Here is a 13,833-nt window from a genome sequence, read left to right on the forward strand (position 1 = left end):
GTTCCAGGACAGCCAGGACTACACAGAGAAACCCTGTCTCGAAAACAAAACAAAACAAAACAAAACAACAACAACAACAAAAACAAACAAACAAACAAACAAAAAGATATGTTTTTAGAATCCTAACCCTGGAAGGAACCCCCAAACTCTGTTCTCCCAAAATCCTTTTCTCCTTGGCCAATTTTACAAATCGGGAAGGAGATACTAAGACAGGATAATGCTCCATGAGGCAGTGCAGAGCCAGGCCCAGAGACCACATCTCTGCAGCAACCAACTACTGTTTAAGATGTCGTGAGTCTAACTAACCCTGAGACAGAAGGTGTACACTCCTTAACCTTGCCCTGGCCCTCCTCGCAGAAGGTCTTGGGGACCTCTGAGCTAGAGTCTGCACTAGGCATCAGAAAGGAAAGGCCCAGGCTTCGCCCTGCTAACACCTGCTGTCTCACATTAGCCTTTGCTCAGCAGCTTCAGAGGGTCCTAGGAGGCCTCCGAGCACAGAAGCTAAGAGCCTGGCAACGTTTGGGAGAACCCCTTATTTCTCTCTCTCTCCACCACCAGGGGATGATGAGGAAGATGAGCCCGAGATCCCAGTGAGCCCCCGACCACGCCCTCTGGCTGAGCTGCAGCTGAAAGAGAAAGCAGTGCCCATCCCAGAGGCCAGCTCCTTCTTCATCTTCAGCCCCACCAATAAGTAGGTAGTGCTTTGGCAACCATGAGAGCTGGTGAGGCTCTCAAAGACAGTGGCTTCCCTCTCTGAAGACATCTACCCTTGATTCTCCCCACCTTTGGTTACCATATGCCCAGTTCATTCCTAGCATCATGACAGAGGGTTTGCCTAACGTACATGAGCCACTGGTTTTGAATTAAAATACCTTTAAGATGAATAAAATGGTAGTATTCCTGTGAGAAAGAATACCTTTAGGTTTTATCAGTTACTTGAATCTAAGAGGAACCATGATTGCTAGTTCCCTTTCTAAGGGCAATTTTAGGCAGGGCCAGGAGAGCTGGAGTTGTTATTAGCATTATAATCTTCAGCTCTGGAATAAACAGATTTCATGGAGTTTCTTCTGCCCCAGGGAAAGAGATCAGCCTGCCCCAGTCTTGGCTGGGGATCATCATGGTGGTGGGTATTGGTAGAGGGGACAGGTGATGGAGGGGCTCAGTTGGGAGATGTGACTAAGACCAAGGGAACAAAGTGGGGGCTGAATCATGCGTGTCCAGCCAGGGGTTCATGCAGCTGCAAGGTTATACTTACTCCCAGATGGTTGGGGGACTGCAAGTGGATCCGGCATCCCTCTATAGGGCAGAAGTTAGTGAGTGAGTGAGGCCTGAACTTCCTGCCTGCGTTTCTCAGCGTCCATCCTCCCAAACTGTCCTGACAGGATCCGTGTCCTATGTCACCGCATTGTCAATGCCACCTGGTTCACCAACTTCATCCTACTCTTCATCCTGCTCAGCAGTGCGGCCCTGGCCGCCGAGGACCCCATCCGGGCTGACTCCATGAGGAATCAGGTGATGCAGCCCCTTCAGCTGTTTCAGCACCTACCCGGCTCTGGGGCTCAAGTTCAATTATACCCTCTATGTGGCCACCGACATCAGAGTTTCATAGTTTCTGGAGAGCCGGGACATCCCCTCTGCAGTTTCTGAGCAGCGCTTCCGTAGCAGAAGCAAGACAGGCCGGATTTGCCTCCCTGCCCTGAGCAGTGATGGGGCTGGCAATTATAGCAGTCGTAGCAGTGATGCTGATGACAAGGGTAGTGATAATGATGGTATTAGTGGTAGTGATTATAGTGGTGGCAGTGATCATCATGGCGATAGAGACGGTGGTGATCATAGCGACGATGGGGGTAGTGGGTGTTGTTGATAATGATGGTAATATTTGTGGTAGTGATGCTAACAGTAATGGCAGTGGCGATGGTGATGACGATGGTGATGGTAGTTCTGCTAATGGTGGTGGTAGTAGTAGTGGTTGTCATGGTAATGGAGGTTGATGATGCTTGTAGTGACACCATTGCTTTGCCAGTTCTCTCACTGGTTGCCTCTACCTCGCCCCATCTCCAGATCCTCGAGTATTTCGATTATGTGTTCACTGCTGTTTTCACTGTGGAGATTGTCCTTAAGGTAAGTGAGGGCTACAGGACTCGCATCTCTGGGTATAAAACTTTTTCTGCATGGAGTGGCTCCAATTTACACCCGAGGATTCGCTTGAGGGCACTGCGAAGGAACGGGAGAGAAAGAAGGTAGAGATGAGTATGATAGGAAAGACTTTACACAGGAGACTACACAGGAGACTACACAGGGCTTCTGCTCCTAGGCAAAGGGGATCCAGCAAGATGGAGGTGCCCAGGAGGGGGCTTTCCACTCCTGAAAAGGAGGGGTGGAGGCACATGAAAGGCATCTGGAGAAAAGGACTCCTCCTCTGAGGGCAGAGACGGGCAGTGCTCCTGGAGTACCCAGGGTTTGTCTGAAGCCAAGAGCAGAGGGAGCACCCTTGAGCCTGAGAACAGAGGGAGCACCCTTGAGCCTGAGAACAGAGGGAGTACCCTTGAGCCTAGGGACTTGGGTAACATGACATTCCTTGACACTCACCCTAGCAGACTGAGATAAGAAGCCCTTCTCAAGGAGGGGTATGTCTGCTCCTCCAGCTGCTTGCTCCAGATGTTGCCTCTTCCCCTAGATGACCACCTATGGAGCCTTCCTGCACAAAGGCTCCTTCTGCCGCAACTACTTCAACATCCTGGATCTGCTGGTGGTGGCTGTGTCTCTCATCTCCATGGGCCTCGAGTAAGCAGTGGCAGGGCCCAGCTCCAGTATGTGGGTTCTCTGTACCTGTATGTCAGAGCAGGAGTCCTGGTCCTGTGGGTGGCTGAGCTCCTGGCTGAAACATGAGGGTAGCCAAGGGCCACCTCGGGTGGAACATCCTTGGGTGGTCCTCAGCTGGGCTGAAGGGCCAGTGCTAAATGTTCAGAGTCTTATCTTGAAGACCAGGAAGGGAGGCAAAGAGGAAAAGCCAGCCAGGCCCCTGGAGTGGGGGAGTACATAGGTCCAGCTGCAGGTCATTTCTAGTCTGATGGAAAAGACAGAGTCTATGTCCACAGAGAGGAAGTAAGCCTATGAGACCGTTTGCAAATGATCAGGGATCAGCTTTACCCATGGGTCAGGGAGGCCACATGTGGACAGCTCCAGGTCAGAGGTGGCAAAGCCCCTGGCTGCAACCCTCCATCTGGAACACACCACTCTAGGCCCCACAACAACTTGCTTCCTGCAGGTCTAGCGCCATCTCCGTGGTGAAGATCCTAAGAGTTCTGAGGGTGCTGAGACCACTCCGGGCCATAAACAGAGCCAAAGGGTTGAAGGTGAGAGAGGCCCCTTTAGGGGAGGGACCAGCAGACCTGACTCCAGGTCTTCCACTCAGGTGCTCATCTTGTGAGAACGAGGCAGGCCTGCCAGCTTTCCCCCACGGGCCTGGCTCTCCTAGCAGGCAGAGTCTTGAATTCCCAGGGTTCCCTGGGGCAGGATGGTGGGGTGCGGTGGGACAAGCCCAGCATCCACGGAACTGTCCCTACCTCTCTAGCACGTGGTGCAGTGTGTGTTCGTCGCCATCCGCACCATCGGGAACATCGTGCTGGTCACCACACTCCTGCAGTTCATGTTTGCGTGCATCGGAGTGCAGCTTTTTAAGGTGAGGCTCCACCTGGCCAGCAGCCCTTCCCCTCCCCACCAGGGTCAGCTCGAAGGCCTTTGACAAAAGCCAGCCACTTCTCCTCAAGCAAGAGAAACCCAAACTGGGGAAGCAACCGACCCTGAATCTATGGTTTCAAAAGGAGAAAGCATCCATCCTGGACCAGACGTCACACATTTCAAACCTAACTTAGTTGTAGGGTCACTCTGCATCCAACTCTTTGTCAGACAAAACCTTTTGCAGGCCTTCAGTATGAGGGAGATCAGGCTTTGTCCGGGATGTGCTGGACCCCTTTCTAACTCTAAGGACAAATTAAATTCTCAGAGCCCTGTTGCTAGCCTCTGGTTCTCTGGCCCCTTCTACCACTGTGTCTATCTACTCTTACCCACAGACCCCGTAGTTAGCTTTCCTCTCACTAACTTGCCAGCCTCCACCTACTCTGTCAGGTCTGCCCACAGCATCCCTAGCCCAGCCACCTTCTTTGCTGCATCCAGGCTCTACATACAGTCCAAGGTCTAGGCGGGGATGACTGGCATCACCCACACCTCCTGGGCACCTCCGCAAAGACAATCTTCCATGTGAATTCCCAGGGAGAACACTGCTAGTCAGTTTCTCTCTAGGAACCTCCTCCCACAGAATTGTAACTCCTTAAAGATGGAGTGCCCTGAAGAAATGACCGAGCCCTGGAGGGAGGCAGGGCAGCTGGGCCCCTTGATTGAGGCATTTCCCCTCTCTGGATCTTCCAAGGAACTGGACCAGGCTTCACACATTTCAAACCTAACTTAGTTGTAGGGTCACCCTGCATCCAACTCTTTGTCAGACAAAACCTTTGGCAGCCTTCAGTATGAGGGAGATCAGGCTTTGTCCGGGATGTGCTGGACCCCTGTCTTAGTCAGGGTTTCTATTCCTGCACACACATCATGACCAAGAAGCAAGTTGGGGAGCAAAGGGTTTATTTAGCTTACTTCCACATTGCTGTTGATTACCAGAGGAAGTCAGGACTGGAACTCAAGCAGCTCAGGAAGCAGGAGCTGATGCAGAGGCCATGGAGGGATGTTCCTTACTGGCTTGCTTCCTCTGGCTTGCTCAGCCTGCTCTCTTATAGAACCTAAGACTTCCAGCCCAGGGATGGTACCACCCACAAGATCACTAATTGAGAAAATGCCCCACAGCTGGGTCTCATGGAGGCACTTCCCCAACTGAAGCTCCCTTCTGTGATAACTCCAGCCTGTGTCAAGTTGACACACAAAACCAGCCAGTACAACCCCTATCTAACTCTGAGGACAAATTAAGTTCTCAGAGCCCTACTGGGAGGATTCATGCGTATAGCTCTTTTTTCCTTAGCTGCCTTGGGCTTCCCAGGGACAGGAGAAGAAAGGTGAGGGTGAGCAAGTTCTTCCCCTTGTACAGCATGGGCTGTGATGGGAGGAGACTCAATAGCCATGATGACAAAGGAGCAAGACTGTGTACTGGGGTCCAGCCTTGGCTCCTCCACAAATGCCCATCTAAGGCAGCAGCCAGGCTGGGTAGGGAGCAGTTGGGGACTATGGATGATGATGGCTTTGCCTTCAGGGTATGTAAGAGAGGAGCGTTCTCCTCCCTCTTGCAGACAGCCCTCCCTTCTCCTTCCAACCAAGTACCCACAGAGCCCATTTATCTCACCCTCTTTCCATGACCGTGTCTCCATGTCGTCTTTGTCGTCCTGGATGCAGGGAAAGTTCTACAGCTGCAATGATTTATCCAAGATGACTGAAGAGGAGTGCAGGTACCCCAGGCTTTGCCGGCCAAGGGATATGGGAGGCTCTGACGAGGGACCTTCAGGATGGGAAGCCTTCAGTTGCTGTGGGAAGGGAATGCCCGGCAGCATCCTTCATTTCTGTCCTAGAAAGGGACCGTCAGTTCTCTGGCACACTCACCCCCCAGGAGATGTGAGTGGAATTGAGGTATCCCAGCCATATGGTGGAGTGACTGGGTCTCTCTGTGTCAGGGGTTACTACTACATATACAAGGATGGAGACCCCACGCAGATAGAGCTGCATCCCCGCCAGTGGATACACAACGACTTCCACTTTGACAATGTACTCTCTGCTATGATGTCACTCTTCACGGTCTCCACCTTCGAGGGATGGCCTCAGTGAGTAAGACCAGGGTCTGTGTCCAGCATGGGCATGGTGAGGGTGGTGCCAAGGAACCAGCAGCCCTCAGTGTTCCATGCCAGCCTGTGGCAGTGCTCAACACACCCACAGACTCAGGCCGATCAAAGGACTCTGACAAAGTGTGCCCAATCTCTCCCACAAGTGCATGTCTCCCTATCCACAGTGCACTCTGTTTTTTTAAATTCACTTTACATCCAGCTCACTGCCCCCACTCCTGGTCACCCCTCCCACAATCCTTCTCCCCATTCCTCATCCCCTTCTTCTCTAAGCAGGTGTGGGTCCCCTTGGTATCCCCCAACCCTTGCACATCAAGTTTCTGTGGGGCAAAATGCATCCTTTCCCACTGAGGCCAGACAGGGCAGCCCAGCTAGAAGAACATAGCGCATGGACAGGCAACAGCTTTTGGGATAGCCCTGGCTCCAGTTGTTCAGGACCCACATGAAGGCCAAGCTGCACATCTGCTATACATGCGCAGGGAGGCATAGCAAAGTCTTAATGGTTGACTGGGGTAGAAGAGATGCCCCTGGATAGGCAGGACCATGGCAGGATGGGTTCTAACCTTGCCTAGACTAGTTCTGCCTTCTCTCCCATTGCTTGGCTGCTTATCCTCGCCTCTCTGCCCACCCCAAGGCTACTATACAAGGCCATAGACTCAAATGAGGAGGACACAGGCCCCGTCTACAACAACCGAGTGGAGATGGCCATCTTCTTCATCATCTACATCATCCTCATCGCCTTCTTCATGATGAACATCTTTGTGGGCTTTGTCATCGTCACCTTCCAGGAGCAGGGGGAGACTGAGTATAAGAACTGTGAGCTGGACAAGAACCAGGTACTGAGCCACCTGCTAGAGATGGGAAGCTGAGCCCCACAGGCCTGTGAAGAGAGTCTCCATTGAGGTCCAGTCCTAGTCTATGTACCCCATTGATCTCCAACCTGAAGCAGTTCAGGATAAGTACTGACTTATCCTGGGTTTTTTATTTTTTGTGTCCTAGCGCCAATGTGTACAGTATGCCCTGAAGGCCCGCCCACTGAGGTGTTATATCCCCAAAAACCCATACCAGTATCAGGTGTGGTACGTCGTCACTTCCTCCTACTTTGAATACCTGATGTTTGCTCTCATCATGCTCAATACGATCTGCCTAGGCATGCAGGTAAGGAGACAAGGGACTGGCCATCGTAAGACCTAGGCCTGGGCAGGGCAGGGACATAGAGAAGTCCTCACTTCACCTCAGTAGGTATCTCTAAGGCACCCGCTGCATGCCAGCTGCAGGACACAGGAGTGAACTAATCCCAGCCTCGTCCCTTATGGTTTCAAGCCTCCAGAGAGATGGGGTGGAGTTCTTCAAACAGAAGATGGCTGCTGCAGGAGAGGAAGCAGAACACGTGTTCTCTGTTTTCGCTTCACTGTTGCAAATCTGAATGGCTGGATTCTCCCTCTTAGGAAAGGAGCAACCTCTCATAGATTATATCATAGCTGGCAGCGTTGCTATCACACATTAATTAAACATCCGGTCCCTTAAACCCTATGTAATACAACTTCACAGCTAGGCACTCTGCTCATAGACGCACAAGACATACTCAATATACATTAGTTGCTCTTCTCATAACGTTGACCAAACATCTTATATGAAACATTTAAGAAAGGAGCGCTTTATTTTGGCTCATGATTCGAAGGGATACAATACAGTTTGTCACGGTGAGGAAAGGCACAATGGCGGGCTGTTGCATGGTGGTGGGAACACACACCAGCTGCTCCCATCTCAGCAGGGCAGGAAGCAGAGAGAGGGTGGGAAGCAAGGCTTAGCTATAAACCTCAGGGTCTACCCCAGTGACCTAGTTCCTCTCAGACCACAGTCTGGGGGTCAGGTGTTCAGATCATGAGCCTATGGGAGATAGTTCACATTTAAACAATAGGACAGTGAGAAGACCATACCCTGCAGGTTCATGGAATCATGGGAGGAGACTCACTGAGGTATAGACCTCAGTCATGTAGAAGAATATAAGCAGTGATGTCTTTGGGAGTGAGTCAGGAGGCAGACATGGTCCCACTGCTGAGGGGTGAGGGAGTTCGTAGACCCTTTTCCCCTACCTGGGAAGGTTCTGTAGAAGATGGTTGGGATTTTACAAAAAAAAAAAAAAAAGAATGAGAGTCCTAGGTGGTCCATAGCGGTGGTTACATAAGCCAAGGCTGTTGACTGAAGGGTCTCCCCGTCTCATCACTGCCTGTCTTAGTTAGGGTTTTATTGATGTGAAGAGACACCATGAGCAAGGCAATTCATAGTGAAAAAAAAACATTTAATTGGGGCTGGCTTACAGTTTTAGAGGTTCAGTCCATTATCGTCGCAGCAGGAAGCACAGCAGTGTGCAGGCAGACTTGGTGCTGGAGAAGGAACTGAGAATTCTGCATCCTGATCCAAAGGCACCAGCAGGAGACATACTGGCTGAAGCCTGAACATAGAGACTCAAAGCCCACCCCCACAAGTGACATATTTCCTCCAACAAGGCCACACCTCTTAATAGTGCCACTCATTGGGCCAAGCATATTCAAACCACCACACTGGGGCAGCTGGTATATAGGAGTCTTAGCTAGCTTTGTTTCCCACCAGATAGATGTCAACCCCAGAACCCCAGGATCTTCTCTTTAGTCCTGTACCATAGTAACTCTGCTAAGCCCTGCCTAGGAGACTCAGTTTTGGTCACCCAGGACCAAATATATAAGTGATATTTGTAGCCCTGAGCCATACTTGGTCAGACTTATGGTTCTTGAACCTCCATGCTCCCCTCTACCCCTGCTTCTTGTGGATGGAATGGGTATTGAAAGGTATCCTTGAGATCTGGTAGAAGAGATTACTAATCTCCTAGCTTGCTGACATAAAACAGCTGAGAAGTGGGCCCAAGGACAGTGGGAGCTTCCTGCAGAGAGGATGGATCTGGGATTGTGACCTATAGCTGGTAAGCCTGGCCCTCCTGGCCTACCTCACCCATGTTGCCTCTCCAGCATTACAACCAGTCGGAACAGATGAACCACATCTCAGACATTCTCAACGTGGCTTTCACCATCATCTTCACGCTGGAGATGGTCCTCAAGCTCATAGCTTTCAAGCCCAGGGTGAGTGACTGGGTGGGCAATGGGGACAAAGGAATGGCTGTGGCTTGGGAGGAGAGACTTTCTCCTCCTCCTACCTGAGGCCCTTCTGCTCTCAGGGCTGTTCATGCCTATGCTATGCCTCCCCATCAGATGCGGGCCTAGCCAGAAGTCAGAATGGAGTGGTCGCCATACAGATGCTCGCCACTGCATCTGTGAACCCATTCACATCCCATGCCTTCCTTTCTGCTTCTGGAGCACAAGCCTCAAACTAGGAGAAGATCTTGTTTTGTTTCTTAGTCTCTCAGATCTCTTCCCACAATCCCATCTTAGTCCAACTGGGTTCTGTTCTGTCCAGCTCTGGGCAGAAGTTTTAAGTGGGGCTTTGGAGGTGAAAGCTCTGGCCTAAGTTCTCAATAAACCTCTTAGCACTGACACCCCTGAACAGCAGTTCTCAACCTGTGGGTCTCCACCCCCTTTGGAGGTCGCATATCAGATCTTTACATTACTATTCACAACAACAGCAAATTTACAGATATAAAGTAGAAACAAAATAATTTTATGATCAGGATCACCACAACATAAGGCACTGTGTTATAGGGTTGCATCATTAGGAAGGCTGAAACCATAGCTCAGAGGATGAGAATTAGAAACCGGAAAAAGAGAAATGGGATGCTGGGACCCTGGTCTGCCCAGCAGCTTGATAGGTGCCTGAGGGGGACCGGCCAGCGGACCCTCACTCTGTAGGTGCTTCAGACTGAGAGATAATTGAGTACCTGTGAAAGCAAGTGGTTAGTAAGGAAGGACACGGACGCCAGGTAGCTGTGATGAGATGTGATGATGATGAGAGCTTTACTGTAATTCACTCAGTATTTATAGTTACGCTTAGGAACCAGACCCATATGCACATATGCATGGGTAACACAGCGGTGCGTAGTAATGCACTTTCTGACTCCGCCCATCCCCCCACTGGCTGTCATGGCTGCTTTCATCCACAGCTAAGTCCTTGTTCTTCAATGACCTCCCTTCCCAGGGCTATTTTGGAGATCCCTGGAATGTGTTTGACTTCCTAATCGTCATTGGCAGCATCATTGATGTCATCCTGAGTGAGATCGATGTGAGTATGGGATGGGCAGAGCCCTCCCTGGGGTGGGGACACTCTGCCATGTTTAAGTTGTTTAAGGAGTATCCATGGAGAGTATAACGTGGTACCCCAGGGGTAGGACAGGACAAGCCTTCTGCCTTCGAGGAGGGATATCCCCCAGAGCAGAATGATGCCTGGGGTACCAGATTGGTATGAGTGTGCCTACACAGCAGAAGTCAAGAACTAGAGTGGCAAGCGGAGGTCATCAGTGTTAAGGAAGATGTAAGAGGTGGCAGTGGAGTTGAAGAGGGTAAGCAAGCCCAAGGGAGGGGATCTTCTGGGAGAGAATGCACAGAGGTCAGACGTGTTGAAGTATCTCAGTAGATCCATGTGGACAGGCAGAAGAGAGAAGGGGTCTGGACATGGTTGGGGAAGGTGTGAAGTTCATGAGCCCACTCCCTGATAGAAAGTCACCAGACGTTTTGAACAAGCCAGGAATGGGTTAAATCTCTACTTTTGAGATGTTACTCTAATGCCCCAAAAGGTAGCTCTCCTCTAGGGATCCAGTCATTTATAGCACTTATTAAGTACCTACTGAATACCAACATGTGCCGTGTATGGCTCTGGGTGCTGGAGGCAGAGCGGGGGACAAAATTGTAGGGGGCAGCAGACAATAAAGATTAGATAAGGCAGGTAGAGATGGCATGTGGAAGGGAACGAGAGGATGGTATCATGAGCATATTGTATGGAGCCAAGATCTGAATAAAGCAGGGGTAAGCCATGCAGCGATGGGAGACACTGCTGTAGAGCAAGAGGAGAATATGCAAAGATCCCGTGGGCGGAGTGTGTCTGCTGCATGCAGAGAGCAGCAGGAGTCCCTTGCAGCTGAAACGGGGAATAAACACTGCGTTCTGATCTTGAAGGTCATAGTTACACATAGGATTCTGTTCTGAAATAGTGAAGAACCCTTTGGAAGGTATAAACACTGTCAGATATTACTTCTGATGGCATCACTGGGGCTGCCCTGTTGAGCTTGTGTTGGGAGGGACCAGGGTTGACCCAGGGACAGCAGCCAGGAAGGGCTCGCAGTGGTCCATATGGCCGAGGACAGAAAGGGGATTTGGTTGTAGGGGTGGTGAGAGGCGGTCGCCTGGGGTGTATTTTGAAGGCTGAGCAGGAGAGAGAGGATGAAGGCTGAAAGAGGAGATTCCCAAAGATCAGAGGCGGAAAACAAAAGACACTGTCCCCTTGGGTCATCACTGAGCCACACCCCTGGAGCCAGACAAGGGTAGAGGAAGGCAGGAGGAAGAAGAGACAGAGAAGGACATTCATCTGCCTAAGCTGCTCTAGCTGGGGAGTAGTGGGAGCCTACCTAAGGGGTCAGCTCATTCAAGGCAGGGGACTCATAGGATGGGCCTCCTTCTGAACTTCCCACCTCCTGACCCAAAGCAGCAAATTGGTGGGAGAGACAGATATGGCGCCTGAAGATCCCTGAGAGAGGGCCCAGCCTTAGTCTGTGAGGAAGGGGCGGGCCCTGGGCTGAGGCTCCAAAAGCTCCGCAGCGCTGGGGGAAATGGCACCTTCTGGGGACTTGGCTGCCACACCAACTGTCTGTTGTACTAGGGGAGGATCCTGGGAACCCTGTTCACCTCATCACAGGATGGTGACAGACAGCTCCATCTGCTCAGGGATGATGGGGTGGGGGTGGGATCTGGACAAAAGCAGGGGTGGGGTGGGAAGAGAGAGGGGATAATGTGTAATGTACGGATGTGCTGTGAGTTTCCATCCATGCTCAGCGTTTGCCAGGAAAACATTTATTTGTGGTCTGAGAGCCTCACTTGTCACAAGCAGCCAGAAGAGAGAGCTCTGAACAGCCAGAATAAATAGCCCCAATTCAAATAGTTATTTCTCCAAGTGTGAGTTGAGGCCCACGTGCCAGAGGCTGTCCTCTTGCCTGTGGAGGCTGCCATGGTCTTTCTTCGATTTTTCAGAAACGGAAAATTTCTCTTACCGGGAGTATGTATTTGAGACACCTTAAGACGATTTATGTTCCCAACACACCAACTAGGGAAGGGCCTTGCCTGTCCGTCAGAACTTTACTGCCAGTCCCACGCTGTCCTGTTCTGTACTCCTCCTGGACCTTTGAAATGTAGCTGATGTTACTGAAGAGCTGGTTTCCAGTTTTGCTTGATTTTTGTTGTAATTCAAATGGCCCAGTTGTGCTGAGTGGCAGGGGTCAGACCATAAAAGTAAAGAGCACATGTATCACTCAGCTGCACATGAGACTCTCCTAGTGTGCCCTCGCACCTCGGAAACGAGGCACTGTTCCACAGTGGCTGGCTTCATTGGCTGGGTGGGCCCCAGCAATGGCATATGTACAGTACGATTCTCTACATGAATCTGACATGCAGCCAGAATTGAGGCCAGTGGTACAGGGAGCCTGAGGGCTGGGATCCGTCTGTCTGCAGGCACATGAAAGCCCGATAATTTGCTTCTTTCACCAACCCAGGGCTCTAGAAGATGGGCAGCTTCACAAAATACGGTGGGGGAGGGGGAGATGGCCACTCCCATACACCCGACCATTCACTCTTAAGGGGCCAGGCCACTGAGATGTGAGCCTTGATCCTGGTTTCTGTCCTGAGTCAGGGGATACCTGATGGGAGGAAGGGTCTCTAGTCTCCCCCCCACCCCCGCCTGTTTTGCCTCTAGAAGGTGGACCTCTGTGAGGGCATCAGCTTTGGTTACAGGGGGTGGGGGGTAGAGGAAATCTACTTATAACAATGAGAGGTATTTTCCAGTATGCCCTTGGCCAGGATGTGCCCTGTACCACACAACCCAAACCCAGGAAGAACCCAAGCCCTTGAGATGCCTCTCAAAGATGAGATGGGACCTGTCTCTGTCCAGTCTTCCCCTCCCCTCATGTTCCCTTGCCCAGTTCTCTTGCCCTCTCCACCCCTGACTGCGGCCATGCGAGGTCTCCGCCCCTTGCCTGTCTTTTTTCTCTCTTTAACTCTCCTTGTGTCTGTCCTTTCTGACAGCTCTCTTCCCCTCCCTCCCATGTGTTTCTCTCCCCTCGTCTCTTTTCTCCACAGACGTTCCTGGCCTCCAGCGGGGGACTGTATTGCCTGGGTGGAGGCTGCGGGAACGTTGTAATTTCAGGCTGCATGAGCCTGTGCACCCTGCCCTGCAGCTTGCATGCCGAGCTGGCTGCATGGATTGCATGGGCTGCCCCACCCCCAGAAGTCAGGGTTCCTTTCCTTAGAGCAGGCCCAGTGAAGGTTGGGGTTTGGGTAGAGGAGGGGGCTCTGTGGTGGGACATGCATGGATGTGGTGGCTTCCTTTGAGCCCTGAGAAATGGGTTGAGGATTCTCCCCATTCTCTCTCTATAAATGAAAGGACAGCCTGTGACAGTTTAGCAGGCACAGGGAACAGGGCCCAAACTGCCCTGTAAGGAACATGACTAAAGCTGGCACAGGGTGGAAGCTTACCTCACTTGAGCAGTGTAGGGCAAGTGGGAATGACAGTGACCGTACTGAGTGTATGGCAAACAGTTTGATAAAACTATTGGACACTTCTGAGAGACATTCCAGGCCACCAGATACTTAGCTTGGTGACAGTTTACAGAGAAGGAGAGATGAACAGGAAGCCACAAGTGGGCCTTGCTGCAGCCCAAGAAGAATCCCTGCTCTGCTTCCAAGCACAGGCTTACTGCATAGCTTGGACCCCACATTCAACTTTCTTGACACACATGACCCCAGAGCCCCGGATTCCAGGATAGTCTAAGGCTATGAGACAATCGGGGCTCGGAAGTGGGGTCTTGAAC

At 51.4% G+C, this 13,833-nt stretch overlaps 1 protein-coding gene across 1 annotated transcript in view; it reads left to right on the forward strand.

Annotated features, from left to right (window-relative positions):
- Cacna1s (calcium voltage-gated channel subunit alpha1 S) overlaps positions 1 to 13,833 on the forward strand; it is a 67,935-nt gene that overhangs the window by 39,879 nt on the left and 14,223 nt on the right. Inside the window, exons 17-29 of the mRNA XM_031340522.1 lie at positions 559 to 691; positions 1,383 to 1,512; positions 2,062 to 2,121; positions 2,678 to 2,784; positions 3,269 to 3,356; positions 3,575 to 3,682; positions 5,395 to 5,447; positions 5,670 to 5,816; positions 6,469 to 6,670; positions 6,834 to 6,992; positions 8,840 to 8,950; positions 9,960 to 10,043; positions 13,103 to 13,252. Of these exons, the coding sequence (XP_031196382.1) occupies positions 559 to 691; positions 1,383 to 1,512; positions 2,062 to 2,121; positions 2,678 to 2,784; positions 3,269 to 3,356; positions 3,575 to 3,682; positions 5,395 to 5,447; positions 5,670 to 5,816; positions 6,469 to 6,670; positions 6,834 to 6,992; positions 8,840 to 8,950; positions 9,960 to 10,043; positions 13,103 to 13,252 (1,532 nt within the window). The remainder of the gene's footprint in view (positions 1 to 558; positions 692 to 1,382; positions 1,513 to 2,061; positions 2,122 to 2,677; positions 2,785 to 3,268; positions 3,357 to 3,574; positions 3,683 to 5,394; positions 5,448 to 5,669; positions 5,817 to 6,468; positions 6,671 to 6,833; positions 6,993 to 8,839; positions 8,951 to 9,959; positions 10,044 to 13,102; positions 13,253 to 13,833) is intronic.

This window comes from Mastomys coucha, unplaced genomic scaffold (assembly GCF_008632895.1).
Source record: "Mastomys coucha isolate ucsf_1 unplaced genomic scaffold, UCSF_Mcou_1 pScaffold1, whole genome shotgun sequence".
Classification (NCBI taxonomy): domain Eukaryota; kingdom Metazoa; phylum Chordata; class Mammalia; order Rodentia; family Muridae; genus Mastomys; species Mastomys coucha.